The following is a 23,376-nucleotide window of genomic DNA, read 5'->3' as shown; positions in this document are numbered from 1 at the left end:
TGGGCCGGGTTTGATAAGGACCCAACTTGTTCCAAGGTCAGGGTTTGGTGATAAAAAAAAGGACCGTATAAAATCTGGGTTGAACTCAAAGGGTCCAATTAATATATGGAGGTGTGTACGATTTGTAAAATTTCATACCAGACCTGTGTCCGACCTAAGTTCCCATTAAGATCTGTGATTTTCAATGCAAAAAGAGATTTAGAAAAGTATTATTTTAGAGAGTATAAACCGGGTTTGGTTCATATAATCCTTATAGGACTCTAGCATAGTTTTTCTTATGGTGGACCCAATTAGACTCGAGTCCAAACCCGATACTGCTACTAAAAGTAAGATTCGGATCTGGATCCACCTAAATCCAAACTGAATCTGACCCGTTGACGCCCCAGGCAAATAGTTAACATTATTCTACCATTCAGACATTTTGAAAGGTCACACTCACCCTTCAAAATCAAAGTGGGCTCAGGCCTCTGGGCCCAATAGTGGTCCATGTGGTTGCAAGTGGAGCATCCCAAGTCACATGTCACACGCATACGTGGGTTGATTTCCCTATACAGAAATCATATTTCACCAGCTCCAAGAAGATGCAGCCATTGCAGAGTCCTAACAAAAAGATTGTTGAGTGACGCTATAACTTGTCCCTTTCCACTGAAGCCAACACTGTTTCTTCTTTGGTCATGCCCAATGTTGTCGGAATCGGTATGGGCCCTGAATGGTTTGGCCAATCACTCGGCTGTATAGACCCGATATAGATACTCAAGTGAATCGTTCTATATCGGCCAAAAAAAAAATTACGTGTCAATCAGAAAGCAACACATGTTAAAACCATTAAAATAATATTTAAAAATATTAGAAATTAATTTTTAATATTTTTCTAGCAGAAGTCGCTAGAGAACGTCACCTTGTGTTGGGACGTTGCAGGTTAAAAAACCAATGTTATAGTTGTATAACCGGTAAGGGTATGCCTAACCTAGGGATGGCAGTGGACCGGGGTGGGGGACGAGGTCTCATTCCTGCATCCATCCCCGCATGGGGATGAATTTTAACCTCCACCCCTGCCTTCATCCTCATTTCATGGCCTCCATCCCCGTTCCAAACAGGGGTGAGGTGAGGTGGGGTGGGGCCCGTTTTCCCTCGGTCTATAGTTATTCCTTAAAGGACTATTGGAGACGGGACGGGCAAGGAAAAGGCGGGAATTGAGACGGAGCAGGGTGGGGGAAAGCATAAGTCCATCCCTGCCTCCATCCCCGCATGTGGATAGATTTTAACCTTCATCCCCGCCTTCATCCCCGTTTCATGTCCTTCATCCCCGGTCCAAACGGGGTGAGGCTGTCCCCGTTGTCCCCCTGTCCATTGCCATCCCTACCCCAACCCCAGTGTCACGGGCTTATTGGAAGCATGATGCCGCACTTGGTGATTCCCATAAGGTCAGCCTTACCAGTAACCAATTCAGGAGTGATGAGTGTCGATTTTCTGCGGATACAGGCTGATACGCACCAATACTGACAACACTGGTCATGCCAGCCAGTTGTGAGTGACTAATGGGCTTTTGATGGTGGATGTTGCCTACTCAAATGGATTATTATAAGCAATTGTTGGCTCTTAATGTTGGCCAAAAGACATTTACTTCAATGATTTCATTACATCATGGGTAAATAATTAAAAGAGTTAGAAGCGTCTCAATGGGGTTTCTCTACCTCATCCTCCCTCACTTGTTGCACAATTCAAGCATACCATCAAATTTTTTTAGGCCAATTTATAATCTTCTCTTGCTGTAGCTGCAAACTTATAGTTGACCCGTGATAACCTTGGCAATTGTGATTAACTAATGTATAAGAATGCAAATGGTTAGGATCCACAACAGCTAAATACATGAGCCTGTGTGGATTGGGTCAAATCCGGAACAGTCAAAATTTGCGAAACCTTCATCTGGATCTTACCCATTTGCATCCCTGCCCATATACCGTACAGCATACGATTGAAGTGTTTGGTATGCAAGAAATAAGTTTAGAGATAAAATATTATTGTCACAACAATGAGACAAGCTTTAGGGATGGCAATGGACTTGAGAAAAAGGGGCCCCGCCCCATCTCGCCCCATTTAGACTGGGGATGGAGGATATGAAATAGGGATGGAAGCAAAGATGAAGGTTAAAATCAAAACCAGTGAAAGATGGACTTAAGCTTTCTCCACCCCGCCCCCGTCCCGATCTCCGTTAGTAAAATAACTAAAATACCTTTAGGGAGGCCCCACCCTGCCTTGCCTCGCCCTGTTTGAACCGGGGATGAAGGACATAAAACGGGGATGAAGGACATAAAACGGGGATGAAGGTTAAAATCAAAACCCGTAGGGGGATGGAGGCGGGGATAGAGGGCAGAATTTTGAGATGGGGCGGGAGTGGAGACCTTGTCCCCCACCCCTGACCCGTCCACTGTCATCCCTACAAAGCTTGAACACTTTGAGCTAATTGGCTTGTCTACACGTCTTAGCCAAGATCGATTAGTGTCAACTCTTTCTTGAGGCCAAGGTTTTTGGATTCAATACCAACGGGGGATCCTCATGGTTGGTAGGAGCTGTCAGTGCATCTCGTCTCCTTATGGTGGGACGTTGCAGGTTCAAACACCGGTGGTAAGTTGAATAATAACTGGTGGGGGGTCTGCCTAACCCAGCTTGCCTTAAAAAAAAAGCTTATGGACTCAAAAAGCTTGCAAGCAATGAATAACCCTATTGATTGAGAACTAAGTTATATACTCAAAGCATTAACGAAACCATGTTATATAGACGTCCTACTGCTACAACGTGCAAAGACACTATTGTTATCTTTTTGGGGGAAAAGTATTGGCTACTCTTGGTAGTACCATACTATCTAGCAAAGAAATAGGTGCAAGTTTTATTTTGTCAACCTTTGACTCTATATGTGTTTAGCATGGTCACTTATTAGGAATCACACGTTGAATTGAGTAATTTTAACTAAAAACATGATTTATTCAAGTGTGAAATTCCGATGCATCATGGACCATTAATTTTTGCAGCTCTTACATAACTTGCTTTTATAATCCAATCAAACAATCTAAAACATGTTTTTTTAACTAAACATATCATATGGATTATATCCTAGGCCTTGATTTGTAAAAAGAAAAATAGAAAACAACATTTTTACTAGAGAGTATCATACAGTCGAGTGTAGGCCCTATTAACTGTTTTTTTGGATACCCAAATAAATTACAAATGGAAAAAGAGCTTGGGAAGAACAAAATCAACCAAAACATTAAACATGGTTGATCCTACACTAGAGAACATAGAGACACTAATGGCCCATTTTCTTGATGTGGAAAACTGAAGGTTTCTGCCGAAAGGCAAGAAAGCCCGTGCATTTCTGCGGGCTCCCCCGCAGCAATGCAAATGATGCCCTCTCTTTCATTGCAGAAAGCGAAGGTAGTCTTAAAAGAAATCTTCTGTTGGGGGTAAGGATGCACAACGAACTGAGCTAGCTCGAGCTAGGCTCAAGCTCATCTGTGAACATAAATGAGCAAGCTTGAGCACAAGTCCAGGCTCGGTGTGCATAAAAGAGCCAAGCTTGATCAAGTCGTTGAACTCGATTAAGCTCGAAAAGCTTGATTAAGCTCACATAAAGGTATATATACAATATGTTTGCAAGCTAATGCCAAAAAGTTATTTTTCTCTTCCTCAAAAGATGCTGAGTTTGAGTTTTGCGCCTTATATACTTTTTCTCTCTACAATAATCTATGGTTTTTTTTTTAATGTGTAAGTTTTTCTGGGTCATAATAAACACAACCCACAATCTGGCATAATGGTGGGTCATTTGTGTACCGTTTGGAGAGATTGGGGATTGAATCCCATCAGAACCCTTTACCGATAAAAACTTTTTGGAACAACGGTCAAGCTGGGAACCAAGCCGAATCTAGATAATGCTATTCAAGCTCAGCTCTGAGCTCAAGCCGAGCTTGAACATGGGTATTTTGAAGTGAGCCGAGTTTGAAGAGCCCAGGCTTGGCTCGTGTGCATGCCTAACTGGTGGGTGGTCTGATTCATTTTGAACTGAAGAAGACTCTGTGGCAACAAGTGTCCATGATGGATAGGGTGGACAAGGGATCAACCTGACCCTTAAATCCCTGTTTGGGCCTCTCTCTCTCTCTCTCTCTCTCTCTCTCTCTCTCTCTCTCTCTCTCTCTCTCTATATATATATATATATATATATATATATATATATATATATATATATATATATATATATATATATATTATTACTAATGAAGGTAACGAACTAATGAGCTAGAAATTATAGGTACAAATGGTATCAACTCAATCTAACCGCATAGATATGTTCAAAATGGTTTGTTTGCTAAGGATCAAGCTTAACGATGACAGAAGACGTGGACGGGGGCAGGGGACAAGGTCTCCACCCCCACCCCATCACAAAACCTTGCCTTTCATCCCCGTTTAATGTCCTCCATCCCCTGTCCAAACAGAGCAAGGCAGGGTGGGGCTCAGTTTATTGCCATCCCTAAAGAATGATTGGGAATGGGGCCGACGGGGGAAAACATCAGTCCATCTCCGCCTCCATCCCTGCACAAGTTTTGATTTTAACCTCCATCCCCGTTTCATGTCCTTCGTCCTCCATCCAAACAGGCAGGGGCGTAGCTAGGATTCATGTGAGGGGGGGGGGGGGCAAACAGGGGTGTAGCAAAAAAAAAATTATTTGTGCTATAGTCGGGGGTTCCGGGGTAGCGCCCCCGAAATTTTTTTTTTTGAGATAAAATAAAAAATGGCTACAATTATTAATAAAAATCTATTTCATGTGGACAAATCAAACTATTTGCTGCAGTCAGGGCTGGGCTAGAACTGGACTGGGTTACAAAAATGGATAAAAATCTATTTCATATGGAATCAGGGCTGGGCTAGGACTGGGTTTTAAAAAAAATACAAAAAAAATTAACTGTTTCGGGAGGCAGGACTGGGCTACAGCCCAGTCCTGCCCCCCCCCCCCCCCTAGCTACGCCCTTGCAAACAGGGCGTGGCGGGGGGGGGGGGGGTATTTTCCCCGGTCAACTGTCATCCCTAATCAAGCCTTGGAACATATTTTTCTGATGTAAAAAAAATGATCTTTTAAGTTAAACAATTTTGGCACATTGTGGGCCATTGACTTTTGGACCCCTTTAAAAACCTAATTACTTGTCCTAATCACATGATTCAAAACAAGTTTCCTACTAAACAAACCACCTAAATCATATTTGTAACATTTGATTTACAAAAAAATGAAATTTTTTGAAGAAAAAGTGATTTTTACTCATTAATTTCTTGCCTTCACTATATATATAAGCACGCATACACACATGAGTGTGTGCACACGCACACATTTGTTCCCACCCTAATTTGGATTTCTGCCTCTGCCTCTGCCTCTGGTGGCAACTCATGCGCAGAGTCTTCTTGTACTGCATGCAAACACACCCTAAATTACATTGCTATCGTTGAATTTAGAAACAGTTCAGTTGGCAAGCTTTTATTTTAGTGACGAGTGTTCATTTAATGGCAGTTAACGTAATAACCATTAGAATGCATTAGGTTCAATGATCAGGTTAACTACCATCTCATAAATATCATGTTATTATTACAAGCAACTTCAGGTTCATGAAGGTCAAACGAATGAATACATAAGCAACATTCACTCACACCAATGTCACGATGGATAAAAGTAACTACCACCAAATATGGTCAACCACCTTCTTGGTCTTGGTAGGTCACATCCAATGTCTAGAAACTCCACCAACTTAATGCAACTTTTCCAATGAAATAAAAAATCATTTATTAGTTTTTTTTTAACAGAAAAAAGCACCTTATTCATTCACAAGCTCATTGGTGTAGTGGGGTGTGGCCTTGGCTGCTAAACGGGCAGTCAAGGTTTGATTTTCATGAGCGCCGCCCCTCTGCACAAGCTAACGTGTAGCATAGGTCCTGTGAGCAGCGGTCCTAGCCTCGGAGTTTTATGCAGACAGCACAACGATCGTAGGTATGGCAGGTTGATCATGTGCCGGGTGTGGTTTCTTCGGGTTATAAATAAATAAAAAAAAAAAACTCATTGGTGTAAAAGCCCTAGGTCTTGAGTACCCACGTTGATCCTTATGGCAAGAGACCTACACTCCTCCTCAACTCAAACGTGACTCATCTCAGCTCAAACCTGGCAAGAGCATGGCATGCAGCTCAGTTGTTGATGACCATCCATCTTAACATTTCTCAAGATGAACACCACACCCATCTCAAGAAATGCTAAGATGGTGGGTGTCATTAGAGATGACGGTTGACCGGGGGAAAACGGGCCCTGCCCTGCCTTGCCCCGTTTGAAACGGCGATGGAGGACATGAAACGGGGATGAAGGTTAAAATCAAAACCCGTGAGGGGATGGAGGCGAGGATGGACTTATGCTTTCCCCCATGCCGCCCTGTCCCCATCCTGATCCTTGCCTTGCCCCGCCCTGTCCCCGTCCTGATCCTCGCCTTGCCCCGCCCCGCCCCGTCCTCAATCCTTCTTTAGGGATGACAATGAACCGAGGGAAAATGAGCCCCGCCTTGCCTCATTTGGACAGGGGATGGAGGACATGAAACAGAGATGGAGGCAGGGATGGAGGTTATAATCAAAACCTGTGCAGAGATGGAGGTGGGGATGAAGGGCAGGAGACCTTGTCCCCCGCCCCCACCGCGGTCCACTGCCAAAAAATCTTACATAGACATCAGTATAATGTTAGATCCAATCAAGCCAGCTAGAGGCATTTATCATTTAGCTTTTCCAACTCATTAACTTGTAAAGAAAGGTTGAATATTACATTATCCTTATTTACTATTAAGTTGGTGCAAAGTGGGGTTTCATCTCCATCATTACACAGCTAATGGCAGCTCTAATTTTCAATTTTCATTAGGGTTTTAGCTGAAAAGAAGGCACAATATGTCACCTTTAGGGGTTATGTGTTTGTTTGAAAACATGGTTGTACTACTTGTTCACAATTATGTTAAATGGATCGGATCACAGCCTAAGGGGTTCCCAATGTGCTTGGGTCCGGGCCTTCAGCTTAGCCAACAGGTTCTGGCCTGACCTTCCGAGTAAACCCTTCTTTCTTCTGAACATTTTTTTGGATCCAGACCCCCACTGGTATAAGCCTAAGAAGGCATGGATCGTGATATAGTCTGTTCCCACTAAGTCCAACCCGACCCAAACCACAGGGTCAGGAAAATTATTAAAGTGACTGCATCAGGGTCAGACCCAGCCAACTGACAGACCTAAGCATGGCTTCCAAAGGTCTGAATAAAGCGTTACTTTATAAAAGAAACCATGTATTATAGTATAAAGAACTAAAGAAATAGCCACAATAACCTTAACCCTTGTGTGCAAAATAAAGGACATGTGATCCCCAATGTGTGGAAAATGCTTTTTATTTTATTTATTTATTATTTTGGTTAGGTAAAGGGAAAACCATTGATTGTTGTTGGCCACGATTCAGCTGTATCTGCCAATACCGATACTCAACTGAATCGTTCTGTATCGCTCCAAAAATAATAAAAAATATTATGTGTCAATCTAACATGACACATGTTATAACCATTAAAATCATTTTAAAACAATATTAAAATTTTATTTTTGGTGTTTTTTATATTTATTAAAAAATAGCTGATTCAAGCATTCAGCGTATCAAAATTCTGCCGATACTATGGGTATCAGCCGATACACACGGATACTGATAGCAAAAATTCATTAGGCTACAGCCTACAGTGTACTAAAAATTTACTAAATTTTTCTTTTTCTTTTTACATTGAAAAAAAGATTGATCGAGAATCCAATTTTTTTCGGCAATCAAACTATGTTCCACACATCTATGTGGTTAGACTAAGTCAATACAACTTGCACCTATCATTTTTAGTTTTTTTTTTTTATTTACACCGATCAGAGACCCAGCCGTGCTGACTATGTCTACTGTACTTGCACCATAAAACTCAGTGGGCTTACCCCTTGTCCACAGGGAGTTGCCAGTTTGCTTAAAGGATGACACCAATGAGATTCGAACCTGGACCACCAGTCTAGCAGCCTAGGCCCCATCTCACTACTTCCAACCCCTTTGGGGGCATCATTCATACGATAATTGTTTTGTACTTTTATTTCCAAATATTTACCTTATGTATATGCATGCTCTCTAGCTCAATCCAAATTTGATAAGGTTCCTCCCAAAAGCTTTCTCAATGTTGTTAAGGATAGGGTTGCGGCCTAGCCCGTCACAAGTTAACCCGATATTCATTCTTAAGGATACATATGATGGAATTTACAAAATTTCATAAAATTGGAATCAAATCCTCCCTGGCTGAAAAATGGCCAAAGTATTTAATAGGAAATTCTTTGAAGAACCCAAGCACACCCTAAGGGCGTGTGTGGAAGTGAAAAAATTATAGGAAAAGTGAAGTTAGAAAGGGAAAAAAATACATATTTTGCAAACGTCCTAAACAAGAGAAAATTTTTCAAAAGAAATGTTTTTCTAAAAAATACTATTTTTTATGAAAAAAATTCATCCACTTCTCTCTCTGGCCTCTCCTCCTCACCGTCATCTCCGACAACGTTAATGACAACACGTCTCCACTGCCACCACCATCTCCTTCTCATCATCGCCACTGCCACTGCCCTCCTCTTTCATTTCACATCGACTAAGCCGACAACACCATAGAAGCAGAATTAGCATTAGCGGCCATTGCCAGCCTTCCATGAGGCCCTCAAGCTCCGAACGACACCGACTACGATTCCAATGATGCCATCCATGTCACGATGACCCTCGCCACCGCCTACCTCCATAGCCTTGTCGCCAAAGGCGTAGCTAGGGAGGGGGGGGGGGCAGGACTGGGTTGTTGCCCAGTCTTGCCCCTCGAAACAGTTAAATTTTTTTTTTAAAGCTCAGCCCTAGCCCAGCCCTGATTCCATATGAAATAGATTTTTATCCATTTTTGTAGCTCAGCCCAGTCCTAGCCCAGCCCTGACTGCAGCAAACAGTTTGATTTGTCCATATGAAATAGAATTTTATTAATAATTGTAGCCGTTTTTTATTTTATCTCAAAAAAAAAATTGGGGGGGGGCGCTGCGCCCGAACCCCTGACTTTCACACAAATAATTTTTTTTTTGCTACACCCCTGTTTGCCCCCCCCCCCCCTCACATGAATCCTAGCTACGCCACTGCTCGTCGCTGGGATTCTCTCTTGTCCTAAGAACATGACCTTCCACCTGCTGACTGCCCTCCACCATCGAGTGAAGATCCACCGCATTGTTACTCTCCACATTCTCTTACGCATAAGCAGATAAGGAGGCGGCGGAGAACGAGGTAGAAGTTGATGGTGTGTACAACGAGAGGGGCGCCTCGCCGGCCAAGGGGATAGACTTTGCTTCGGCCACGAAGGTGGCAAATTGGAAGCTCTGCACCGAGAGGAAGGCAACACTGTCTCTTATGCCCTTGGAGAGTCTGAGACCATGAATGTGTGTGATTGACCAGCTCTCTCTCTCTTTCTCACAAACACCAACACAAACACCAACACATTTTGTTCACATTTGTTCATTCTGTTATTCTCATGCTACACAAACAAACCAAATTTTTTTAATTTAAAAAACTTATCATATCAAAACTTATCATGGGCAAACTTTTCTTTTCTTATAATTTTTTTTCATACTTCCAAACATGCGCTAAGTGCAATACTAATTATTTATCCAATAAGTGGTCAACAGGTCATGCTTGCTGCACTTGATCCAATGATCCAATACTGAAATAATCGGATATGAGCACGCCGAGTAGGTCAAACAAATTAATTAGTCCTGCTCTCTGAATTCAGACCTAGACATGGTCCTGCCTAAGCCAGGTCAGGCCGCAGCCAAACCTGAACCCCGTATGATCAACTCCAAACCCATCTGGACCTAGTTCTCATCCGACCCATCCATAGGAGCATAAATATTAGCGATGAAAAAGGATAGGATATGAGTGGGACAGTCTTGATCAACCATTTCCAATGAATGATCAGAACCCAGATCTGGATATGACTTTAACGAGCTTCTGTGGTGCCGAATCCAGTAAAAAAGAGTAAGACCCATTGAATTTTATGTGGAATAGGTAAAATGGTACTGTTGAACTGGACGTCAAACCAGACCCAATTGTAATTCCTTATCCAACCCTGAACCGGATCCAGATAAACACGACCATGTTCATCACATCCACAACCCAGATTCGGATAACACTATCCAGACCCCCACACTATCTGTCAGATCAGATTCTAAGTTCTGGCCCGTTTGCTAATTCATGATATTTCCTACCGTGTCTCTGAGACACGAGCGGACACTCATACACTGACACGGATATGTACAAATAAGATTTTACAACAAACAACAACAACAACAACTACGCCTTCACCCCAAAACAATTGGGGTCGGCGATATGAACCAACAAAGAAAATCATTCTGGGTCTTCCACATGAATCCTTCTCCTCCATTCATTTCTATCCAATGCCATGTCCTCGGTGAGGTTCAAAGCATTCATATCCTTTTCTATCACCTCCATCCATGTCTTCCTAGGCCTACCCCGACCTCTTTTAACTAATATATTTTCCCATTTCTCCATCCTTCTAACTGGAGCATCATTAGGCCTTCGTCGAATATGTCCAAACCACCGTAAACTATTCTCTCTCATCTTATTTTCAATGGGTGCAACGCCTACCTTCTTACGTATCTCCTCGTTCTGAATCTTATCTTTTATTGTATTTCCACACATCCATCTCAGCATACGCATCTCAGCTACACTCATTTTTTGAATATGATGTCTCTTGGCAACCCAACATTTCGTACCATATAGTAAAGTGGGCCTAATAGTCGTCCTATAAAACTTTTCCTTCAACCGCAATGGCATTCTACGATCGCACAACACTCCAGTTGCACTCTTCCATTTCATCCACCCAACCTTTATCCTATGATTTACATCTCCATCAATTTCTCCATACTTTTGAATGATAGATCCCAAATATTTGAAAGAATCATCCACCGGTATTTCTTGCTCACCAAGCTTCACTACACTCCCATCTCTATTTCGTTGCTTACTAAATCGACATTCCATGTATTCTGTCTTACTCTTACTCAACTTAAAACCTCTTGCTTCTAATGTCTGTCTCCATAATTCTAACTTAGCATTAACCCCAGCTCTAGACTCATCAATCAAAACAATATCATCAGCAAACAACATACACCACGGCACATTTTCTTGAATTGATCTCGTAAGCTCATCCATCACTATAGCAAATAGGAAAGGGCTTAAAGCAGATCCTTGATGTAACCCAACCGTTATAGGAAAATTGGTTGTCACCCCTCCACAAGTGCGGACATTGGTTACTATTCCTTCATACATATCTTTAATTATACTAATGTACTTGAGAGAAACACCTTTCTTCATCATTGTCCACCAGAGAACGTCCCTAGGTGCTCTATCGTATGCCTTCTCCAAATCAATAAAAACCATATGCAAATCTTTGTTCCTCTCTCTATTTCTCTCAATAAGTTGTCTAAGAAGATGTATAGCTTCCATAGTAGATCTTCCAGGCATAAAACTAAATTGATTCTCCGATATCATGACAACCTTCCTCAACCTAGACTCAATCACCCTCTCCCAAAGTTTCATAGTATGACTCATGAGTTTTATACCACGATAGTTTGTGCAATCTTGTATATCACCCTTATTCTTATATAGAGGCACCAAAGTACTCTTCCTTCACTCATTAGGCATCTTATTTGTCCGCCAAATCTTGTTAAAAAGATTTGTCAACCATTCTAAACCTTTCTCTCCCACGCATTTCCAAGCCTCGATAGGTATACCATCTGGGCCAACTGCCCTTCTTGATTTCATTTTCTTCAAAGCCTCTGCAATTTCTTTCTTTTGAATCTTGCGCATGAAGTCACGATTCATCTCATGAAAAGGAATGGAAAAGTCTCCAAGATCCTGAGCATGACTTTCATTAAATAGCTTATCAAAATAATCTTTCTATCTCTCTTTAATCTCCTCATCTTTGACTAAAACCCTTTGTGTTTCATCTTTGATACATCTAACCATACCCAGATCCCTCGATTTCCTATCTCTCATTTTTGCAATCCTATAAATATCCTTCTCACCCTCTTTGGTATCCAACTTGTCATAAACCTCCTTATATACCTTATCTTTCGCATTCCGAACTACTTTTTTAGCTTCCTTCTTTGCTATCATATACTTCTCCAAATTCTCATTATCACGACTTTTACTTAGATTTCTATAACACTCTCTTTTAACCTTAATAGCTAATTTGACATCCTCGTTCCACCACGATGTATCCTTACCTAGCGGTGCACCGCCTTTAGACTCACCCAATACCTCCTTAGCCACCTTTCTCATGCCACCCGCTATCTTATTCCACATAGATTCTGAATCCTCCTCGAGACACCAATCAACTTCCTTAACTACCCGCTCTACAAACATTCCTTGGTTAGCTCCTTTCAGTGCCCACCACTTAATTCTAGGATCTATCCTATGTCTATCCCTTTTGCGACATTGTCGAATTCTAAGATCTAAAATTAAAACTCTATGTTGTGTAGCTACACTTTCTCCCGGTATAACCTTACAATCGATGCAACAACCCCTCTCTCTCTTTCTAAGTAGGAAAAAATCTATCTGACTCGTATTAACCCCACTTTTAAATGTTACTAGGTGAGACTCCCTCTTCTTAAACCAAGTGTTTGCGAAGATCATATCATAGGACAAACCAAAATCTAAAATCCTTTCTCCACTATCGTTTCTTTCTCCTATACCATAGCCTCCATGGATACTCTCAAATCCATCCCTACTAATGCCTACATGCCCATTAAGGTCACCACCGATGAAAAACCTTTCTCCATAAGATATCCCTTGTACTACTCCATCTAAATCTTCCCAAAATTGACGCTTAGTGGAATCATCTAAACCTACTTGAGGTGCATAAACACTAATAATATTTATAATATTTGTACCTAATACTAATTTAATAAGTAAAATCCTATCACCCTTCCTACGGACCTCAACTACATTATCTATAAACTCACGACTCATAACAATCCCTACTCCGTTCCTATTCCTATTTATTCCTGTATACCAAATCTTATATCCCCAAGGTTCTATCACTTTTGCTTTCTCACCTACACATTTGGTCTCTTGTAAACATAAAATATCAATCTTTCTCCTACACATAACATCTACTAACTTACCAGTTAAAGACCCTATGTTCCAAGTGACTAACCTAATTTTATGGTCTTGGACTAACTTCTTTACCCCCACCCGTCCAACAAAGTGAGGGAACCCTTGCCTATTTGACACCACACCCGAGCGCCGGTGTGACCCGTCGCTTCCGGACGACGACCTAGCAACCCTTGCCCATTTATCACTGCTTCCGGGCCTATAGAGTAAAGCGCGTCGCTCAGTAGGGAACGCCCCAACGAAATTCTCATATTGGTTCATATTCATAAGGTATGACTAAGTTTTTATACTGGTTGTCACAGGTCTACCGCAACCCGCCTCCTTTATCCGGGCTTGGGACCGTTATACACAGGCGGAGTTGTACAAATAAGATTTCAATAATAGTTTATTATTTTTAACATTTTAAGGATTTATTTTAATAAAAAATAAAATTGTAACATTAAATTATCAAAAAAACTAAATTTATATTGATTAAAAAGTTAAAAATTTTCTCGTCCTTGTGTTCTATTAAAAAAAAAACTTTCAGAGTCGAACCCGCGTCATGCGTTCTCGTGTCCACGTGTTTTTGTGACGTAACATCATATGGATAAGCGCGAAGGCAAGAACCGCACGTGCCATCGACGGTCGAAAGACGTCAGTGCCCACGTTTAACTCTGCACGGTTAAAACTTGAGAGAGAGAGAGAGAGAGAGAGAGAAAGATTTCGGCGGGCCCCACGGGAAGCGGGGGCTAAATGATTTCGGTTGCCCCTCCGGCCCTTCCTCTCTCTCTCTTTAGCTGCGGGCCCACACTGTTGGGTGGGGCCCGCTCAAAGGGGACCCACTCCTGAAAAAAAGAGGTTTGGGAGTTGGGGGGCATCTCACGGTGTGGGTCCCACAGGTCAGATTACTCGTCAAGCAAACAAATATATCCCTGGGGCCCGGGGGAGGAGGGCGTTTCCCGTTGGTTAAGGAAATGACGAAATTGACACCCTTTGCTTTTTCGGGTTTTCATTCCTTCCTCCACCCGGTGTCTCCATCAACGCGCCGCTCTCTCTCTCTCGGCTTCTTCGGAAGCGAAGTTAGAAGCAATCAAAAGAGGGAGAGCCCCAAAATAATCGGACAGAAATCTCGCCGCTCCGTTCTCTTTTCCGGCGATCTAGGGTTCGTCGACGTCGGAAATCGGAACTCTCTCTCTCTCTCTCTCCTCTCTTCCTCCGCTCGACTCCATCGCCGGAGGAACGGCCGGAGTTTTCGTTCGATCGGAATCTGGACCGGAGGAGCGTTTCTGCAGCTCGGCGCGGACTTTTAGGATTTTTGAGGGAGCCTTTGCTTCGGCTGGCTTCCGGATGCGTGCCGATGGTTAGGGTAGGGAGAAAGAGGGAGCCTTTGCTTCGGCTGGCTTCCGGATGCGCGCCGACGGTTTGGGTAGGGAGAAAGGAGGGAGGGATCGAGGAGGCGGTGAGATGCCGGTGAGGATCCGCTGCGGAGAGGAGGGAAGATCGGGTCGTCATGTCGCATTTCGCGAGGCTCGACGATTCTCCGATGTTTCGGAACCAGGTAGGGTTCGATCGTTCTGGTTTTTTGCGTGGTTCTGTTGCTCGGGTGAGTTAGCGGTGGTTTTGTCGCGGATTTGGCCGTTTGAGTTTTGTTTGAAATGGTGAAAAGGTCCGTTTTTTCTTGGAAGTTTTGATTCCTTTGATCGTCAGAGTGCATCGTTCGTTGCTTTTGAGGAAGAAAGTTGGAGTTTTTAGATTTACGAGGCGTTTCAAATGCGGTTTGTTCACTCTGAGCAATATTATTATGATCATTCGTTTGATCGTTTGTAGTGATTCGCAGTTAAGTTCTGGGAATAGGGAGTGTGTTGAGTTATATTTATTCGGTATGTTTTGGTTTGCGTTTCAACCGGGATTCATTTTATTGAAGCTAGGATTAATTGATGTTATATATGGCGAGAACTTAAGGGACGGAGATGCTAACCGTTTAGTTTGGCAATAAATGGAGGTTAATGCTTGTATGGTTGGTGTGCATTTCTTTCCTTATTTATCTTTTTTATTAAATGAACTTGGTGTTTTAACTTGATTGCAATCACCTCTTCTCATGCAAAAATATTAGGGAAAAAAAGATTGGTAAGAAAGTTGTGATTGGTATGAATCATTCTCTGATGCGGAAGAGATGGCCTTAACCTGTCGTTTCTGCGGTAGTTTACGTTGCCTTCTTGCACGTGTTTTTCTGCATGTATTTGTTCTACCGTAGTACAGTTGTTGTTACTGCTGTAAATTTATATCACTACTACTGTATGTTGTTATTGCTAATTATCCTCATTCTCGTTACCGTTTTTTGTTGTATTATTAGTTCTATTATTTTTCCTTGGAATGGGTTGGAAACGGTGTGGTTGTACAAACCTTGTTGATAGCGCCCAAATCTCGTTGCCTCATCTAAATATTAATGTTTTTCAGTATAATGACGATGGATGTGATGCTTTTAATCTTTTGTGGTAGGTCCCATGCTTGTTCCAGCTTTTGCCAGGTTATGTGGCCGTTTAGTGATAATGCTTTTTCGAGCTAGCAGTGTTGTTGGGTGAGCGAAATTGACAGTTGGAGAGGAATTTGAAAATATGATAAGCTCGGTATATAAAAATGCAGCCATGCTTGCATTATATTAGTCTGGGTCTTCATGACTGGCAATGCATGAGCTGACAACCTTTGTTTCATGCTGCATGCCTGGTGATCATGGTCCTAACTGGATATCTTGGGAAATGATCCCGCAGATGGCAGCCACATGAGAAGAGATTCCATTACTCTTAGAATGAGTACATTTGACCATTGAAGAAGCAACTTCATGCTAGGATTGTTCAATATGAAGTTTAACTGTGCTTAACTATTGGGTGAGCATAATGGAGTAAATTCCATTAATGGAATAAAAAAATGTTAAGAATTTTATACTTATGAAGGAACATCAACAAAGAGAGCTATTTTACCACGAGTGTGATTTATGAAGAAGAGAAGAAATGCATTTCAGTTAGGTATATACTCTGAGATTGTTGTACATATGAATGAAGTGATACAGTAATGGATGATATGCAAATGAAGTTCTGACAGTATATTAATTAGAGTCATAGGAAATTGGGAGATGCCATTCTGGTGGTGACATGTTTAAAATTTTATACTGTGGCTTGAATCAGTTGAGAATTGTCATACCAGTCAAGCAAGGTTAAAATCTAAACTGTTGTGCAAGTTTTTCTCTTAGAAAGGCTAATATCTTTGACCAAAGAATGCTATGATGGACATATGGTTACAAGGAGATTTTCATGTGCACAACAAGTATGAACCATCAACGGCAGATGACTGGCTTCGTGGTTCATGTAATGATCCTGTTGGGATTTTCCAAAACTGTGATGACAGTACTGTCTATTGAGACAAGAGCAGAAGAGAGAAACTCAAGGGAGGAAAACTTCATTACTATGCTAAAAAGGAAGAACACATCTTAAAAGGTCAACCCCTCTTGTGGTTTCACTACAAGACAAAAATTGTTGACCCATAACAACTAACTCCTGCCAAAGTACAAAAATACTCTCAGTAAATAATCTGTGTTGAGACATGCCTATAAGGGCATTTTGGGTTTACGTATTATTATATATTGTGTGGGGGTTATTTTGTAATTTGGTGCTCACGTTTAATCTCTATTTAAGTAGAGATTAAACCCTAATATGAGATAGTGACTTTCCCTCTCTCTCTCTCTCTGTTCCTGTCTGCTCCATTAAAGCTTCAACATGGTATCAGAGCAGCGTGCGACCTTGGGTGCCTGAGTTCCAACATCATCTTCCTTCGAACAACATCTCATCGGATAGTCGGAGGAGATCGACATCCTTCTCTGCTGATCAGAGTTCGGTCCTTCTGTGTGCAGATCAGACCTGGCGACAAATCTGCAGTCAGATCTAGTCACGACTATTGACTAGAGGTCGTGACTCATATCTGAAGCCAAATCTGGGAGCAGTTTGGAAATCCATTGAAGATGGATCGTTGTGATTTGGCAAGCTGGAGCAGCAGATTGATATCTGGGCGTTGAAGTCTTGGCGTTGACGATGTTGCAGTTGGTGGTGATTTAGAGTCTGTCGCATGGTGTGGACCAGATCTGTCTCCATTGCAGGCGTGTTAAAGATGCTATGATCAGATCTGATCTGTTGTGGTCGTGAGTTGCTACTATTAATATCGTTGTGGTGCTGGTGATCAACGGTCTCTGTGTTATCGTGGGTTGTTGTTCATGTGGGTTGACGTGGTGATGTTAAATCAGATCATATTCAGATCTGATATTTGTCTTTTGTGCAGTTGAAGTCGTCTACTGCAGACCAACACCCTGGTTCCCAACTTGATGTGCTTGCGCCTATCAAATATTGATTTGCTGGAGTGTAAGCATCTCAATAGTTTTGCTGAGATCATCCAGAAAGTGGTTTATTTGTCTGCGTCTTCTGGTTGTTGTTGGTTTTACATTGGACTTTGGAACTCTTTGGCATGTCTACTGGAGTTCGTATTCTTATCTGACATTTTCTGTTTAAGTTAGATCATATCTATGGTGGTAGCGTGGATGTCGAATAAGTCTGCTAAGTCCGGCATGAACCAATCGCATCACGGTCTTGGTATTGTCTAAGGTAGCAGTTGCTGAGTAGATTAGTTTTGATTCATATTATTCATATATGAAATGGGCCGTGATATTCAGTCTATTGTTGTGGATCTGATCTGAGTTTATATCAGATTGATTGTTGTGGTGGAGAGGTTAATCTACCATTGTCAGCTGGAAGTTTTGGCAGTTTCAGGTATGAACCAAACACATCTTTATTGTGTTGGATGTGTGGTATTGATATACATCCTATAGCAATCCTTTGTTGAGGTGGAAGGTTTTGGTCAAGTTCCTTTAAAATTATATTTGAAGTGTGGATCTAAACAGGCGGCAGTCGTGTATCTCAGATTTCATTGGTAAAATCCAATCCAGATATAGTCGGTTTCATAGTTTGTTGTTGGTGTGCGCATGTGATTGTACCTTTTTTTTTTCAAGCCCATTACTTTTCCTTATGGATGCAGATTACTCCAATGATTATGTAACTCTTAGCCGGGCTGAATATAACAAGCTCCTTACCTTAGGCTTATCCACATCGAAGTCTTCTGTTGCTAAGGTTGTGTGCTCGGCAGGTGATGGCCTATCTGGACAAGGTGGTGTTAAAATGTATCATTTAACATTTGTAATATTATATATATTTTATATATATAAAGTATAATACATATTCATATATGGTATATATGCATATGCATTATCCTAATTATATATATAAAATATATATTTCTCTATTTATAGGCATAGGGGTAGTTTAGACATTTCTAGTTTTACGCATATTCCATTTGGAATATGTTTGTAATTTTATCTTTTATTTTATTTTTTTATTTTTTCCTTTTTCGTGGTTTGCGCAACCTAGGGTGGCTCCCCAAAGAGTCGTTGGGGAGCCCCCAACGGTCACAAATGTGACCGTTGGGGGCTCCCAACGACTCCTTTGGGAGCCCCCTAAGTGGCTCCTTTCTTGTGTTATAAATAGGGGTCTCCCCCTTTGTATTTTCTAATTCTTGAGGGAGCTTATGCTCCATTGTAATGGGGTTTTCACCCCTTCTCCATTATTCTTCAATGATATGTAACTTATGACTTTAAGTCATATTTTTCCCTTTTTATGGGTTTTATGTATTGGCACATTATGTGCGTGTGTTGTTTCCCTTTAATGGGTATATTTGCACTTTACGTGCATAAGTATGGGTTCATTATTGAACCCAAGGTATTCAAAGTCACTTTCTAACATGGTATCAGAGCAAGGTCACGATGGGGTTGTCTCTTGGTGCAACGGAAAGCGTGTCGCTCAAGAAATTGTGAAGTATTCATTGCTCTTCCTAAAGTATTATGCTTTTGAAGTTATTCGGTATGTATCCCTTTTCCCAAAAAGTATTATACATTTGAAAGTATGTTTCTTGCATATAGTTTGTTCGTTTTGATGGTCATGATAGTTGAATTATTTCTTTTCACATTTCGTGTGCTCATATATTTTGAAAATATCTCCTTCTAAATTTGGTGAAATCGTTTGTTGTCCAAATATAAAATTCGTGTCTATTTATCGAACTACTCATAGCATATAATAGTAATTTATGTTTTTAAAAATTACCTTCAATTATGTGAGATTTATAGTTCTTAAATAAGTATTTCATGATTGACCTATAAGTTAACTTTTAAAATTATATATGATCTCTTGCTAAAATAATGATCTTTGCTTAAAATTTCTTAATTCTCATATGAACCCTAATTTGATTTGAGTTCCTCTCTTGATTATGGATTTTAGTGCATTTTTTAAAAAATTTGATATAATCATTATATGAGAATCTCTCACATCTAAAATCTTTGTTGAATCCTAAAGTAGTTCTTGTTAATGATAACTTATAAGAACTCCTAAAAAGTTTTTCAATGTTTCTTTTTTGAAAAATTATTTATGATAAACCATTAGGAAAGATTGTTTTTAAAAAAGGAATTTCCCACATAGAATGCATAGTTCATCTATTGCATCCTTTTTTGGTATAAATGATTTCATTTTTCATCCTTATAAACTTGTTGGTTTGTATTTTTCATAAGGTTTCGAAATCTCTTAATAATATCTTTAAAAATGCCTACATTGGCCATAATATAGTTTTAGTTGTCCTCAATTGCACTTGTCAAGCATGTAATTACATAATTAAAACTTGAGAATTTCAAGCATTGCTCTTTTTATAAAGTGCATACTTGCTCACTTTTGTGTATTTTTGTATTTTGTGCACATTTGCTTCTCAAAATATTTGCGCTTGTATGCATTCCCTCTTTTTTATGATATACATGCCTTAGTGCATGTTTGTTTACACCTTGGTGTGTATTTGTTCAAGTATTGTATGAATGCTTTCGTGCACATCTTTTATAAAGCCTTGTGTGCTTACATGTGTATTGTCTCTTCGTAGACATTTTTGCATTATGGAGCCTTTATGCACATTTCTTATTGTGAAAAACATAATGAATTTAGATATTGAGTCCTTTTTAAATCATTGTAAGTGATTATAGCACTTTGTACGTTTCTGCATATCTCATCTCAATCAAAGAATATTTAAAACTTGTTGTATGGGATTTAATCCCAAATCTATAAATTTTCAAGTACTTTTTCCTTGAGTATTGTGTTAAAGCCTTCTTTGTGAACCATTACGGTTCTTATGATTTCTTTGATTAAAAGCTTCTTGTGAAGCATTCTATGAAGTGAAATATATTTTTTATCTCTTTTTTGTGCTTGACCACTTTTGTGGTTTATTTTGCCCTTTAGTGGCCTCTTGTGTATGTGCGTGCTTCCGTGCTTTCGCTTGGAGACGTTGCTCTTTTAAAGATTAGGCATAATTCATGTTTATGCAAAATTGTTTTTGATGGATTATATTGGACCTTTGATTCAATTTGTTAATCGGTCCTCTTTGTAAAAACTTTTTGGAAAATGATTCCTTATGTGTTTATTGCCCTTTTGTGGCATTTATATTTGTCCATCACATGTTATTTAATGCATCATTTATTTGGCCTTATTATTGTCATATTAGAGATATTTGTCGAGGTGAGTTATGGGCACCTCGTGTTGTATCATTTTAGATTGTCCACCTTCCATATTATAGATGGTGGTTGAGGTGAGTTGTGGGCACCTTGGGACTCTAGAATGATTTGGTATATGATCTCTAATTATGAGTGTGACACTCGTTGTTATGTCTTTTTAGATTGTCCACTTACCATATTATAGATGGTGGTTGAGGTGAGTTATGGGCACCTTGGGACTCTAGAATGATTTGATATATGAGTGTGTCACTAGTTTGTTCTTGTGCCATTGATATTATGGATGCTTCTAAGTAAATGTGATGGACATATGGTATTTGAAACCTTAAATGTTTTAAGGTTCATTTAAAATCAAGATGTTTTGGGATTATAGCCCAACCTTTTATTTGTTTATGAATCTTATGAGTGCATTTGCACATTTGTGATTCCGTATGTTGTGCTCGTTGTGCACATGTGTTCTTGTGATTTTGCACAAGTATTCTAAGTGTTCTTGGTGTGTGTATGTTCACACATTTGTTCTCAAGAATTTTATTTTATCGATTATAGTATCTTGTTGAAGATATTTTTTACATGCATGTTATTGTTATGAGAATTCATTTTAAAAGGAGTATTGTTTTATTCGAGGTTTATTTTCATTACAGGTTTATTGCCTCAAAAGTCTTTTCCTTTTATGCCCATTATCTAAGTGTCATCATGTGTAGACAAGAATTTTATTACACCTTCGTGTGTTTTTAGCCCTTTGTTGGCTTTTGCTCTCTTGGTCTAGTAGCTGAACACACTTGTCTTGAGTGTTTTTATATGTAGACAAGGCACGTTGATTCACACCATGGTGTGTGATTTTTAGCCTATGTTGGCGTTTGTGTCCTTGTTCTAGTCGCTTAAGATGTATGCCCATGGTTGGCTTATTTCATTCATTTCAAGTGCTATCATATGTAGACAAGAGATGTATTATGTTTTAGCCCATGGTTGACTTATTACTCTTGTTCTAGTAGCTGAACATACTTGGTTTTAAGTGTATTTTTTACGTAGACAAGAGATACTTTTTAGTCCATGTTGGCATGTATTCTCTTGTTCTTGTCGTAGATGCACTTATTTCAAGTATTATTATATGTAGACAAGAGGTTCTTTTACACACCTTTGTGTGTATCCTTGGCCTTTAATGGCTTTATATTCTTGATCTAGTAGCTTATACACTTGATTTATGGGTTTTTGGAGGACTAATGAGGCAGATGTTTGTAATGGATAAACTATTGTTGAAATTGGCAAAATTTCATTCATGACTTGTGTTTTTCAAGCAAATCATATTTTTGATATGCATATCAAGTTGATTTCTTAGCATTTAATTTATATATTAAGTGCTTATGGTTTTTGTCACCCTTATATGCAAAATGTGTATTAAGTATGTCTTTCATAAATGATTTTAAAACCTTGTGAACTCTTGGGTTTATTTTGCCTAAAGTATGCTTGGAGACTTTGTTTCTCTTGTTTGGCACTTCATTACATGTTTAAAGCATGTTCATTAATGAGTTCTTTGAGTATTAATTCATTTCATGATAAGTATATGCATATGCTCTTTGTGGCCTTTTTGGGCCCTCATTCAATAATGTTTATGTATATCATGCCTCTTCGTAGGCTTATTGTGGTGTCCCTTAGTGGACCATTTTGTTATTCCTCATTATGGGGTTATATTTGTCCAATGTTGGACCTTATGAATGCATTATGCATTCTTGCAATTTATTTTTGCATAATGTGCTTCCACTCATTTTTGTTTTAACATAATGTATGATTTAGAAACTTTGGTTTTCTAAATTTTTCGTTTCATGCTAAAGTAACTATCATATTATACATAAATTTTGCATCTTGTTAGGAATGTTCCTTTTTGAGTAAAGTGCAAAGGTATTTTTTACTTGTTCTTTGTTGTTTTCTTTTCTCAGGATCTTGAAGATAAGAGAAAAGGAAGTCCCTTGGATAAAAGGTGCTCATCGATAAAGACATTGGAGGAAGATATTTACAATGACATTCGTTCTGAAGGCTCTTGAAGCTTTGAGATTCTTCTTCTTGCCGTCTTCAACCTTTTCGTTCCCCCACGCAAAGCTTGAGGGGGGGTGTTAAAATGTATCATTTAACATTTGTAATATTATATATATTTTATATATATAAAGTATAATACATATTCATATATGGTATATATGCATATGCATTATCCTAATTATATATATAAAATATATATTTCTCTATTTATAGGCATAGGGGTAGTTTAGACATTTCTAGTTTTACGCATATTCCATTTGGAATATGTTTGTAATTTTATCTTTTATTTTATTTTTTTATTTTTTCCTTTTTCGTGGTTTGCGCAACCTAGGGTGGCTCCCCAAAGAGTCGTTGGGGAGCCCCCAACGGTCACAAATGTGACCGTTGGGGGCTCCCAACGACTCCTTTGGGAGCCCCCTAAGTGGCTCCTTTCTTGTGTTATAAATAGGGGTCTCCCCCTTTGTAT

The 23,376-nt window shown here is 39.8% G+C and overlaps 1 protein-coding gene across 1 annotated transcript in view; it reads left to right on the top strand.

The window, feature by feature from the left end:
• Positions 1-14,196: 14,196 nt before the first annotated feature.
• LOC149811359 (ADP-ribosylation factor GTPase-activating protein AGD3-like) overlaps positions 14,197-23,376 on the top strand; it is a 95,802-nt gene continuing 86,622 nt past the window's right edge. The window contains exon 1 of the mRNA XM_089993569.1: positions 14,197-14,804. Coding sequence (XP_089849695.1) covers positions 14,757-14,804 — 48 coding nt within the window. The 5' untranslated portion in view covers positions 14,197-14,756. The remainder of the gene's footprint in view (positions 14,805-23,376) is intronic.

Source organism: Nuphar pumila, chromosome 17, assembly GCF_984573655.1.
Source record: "Nuphar pumila chromosome 17, dmNupPumi1.hap1.1, whole genome shotgun sequence".
Lineage (NCBI taxonomy): Eukaryota > Viridiplantae > Streptophyta > Magnoliopsida > Nymphaeales > Nymphaeaceae > Nuphar > Nuphar pumila.
This window is presented reverse-complemented; position numbering and strand designations above follow the sequence as displayed.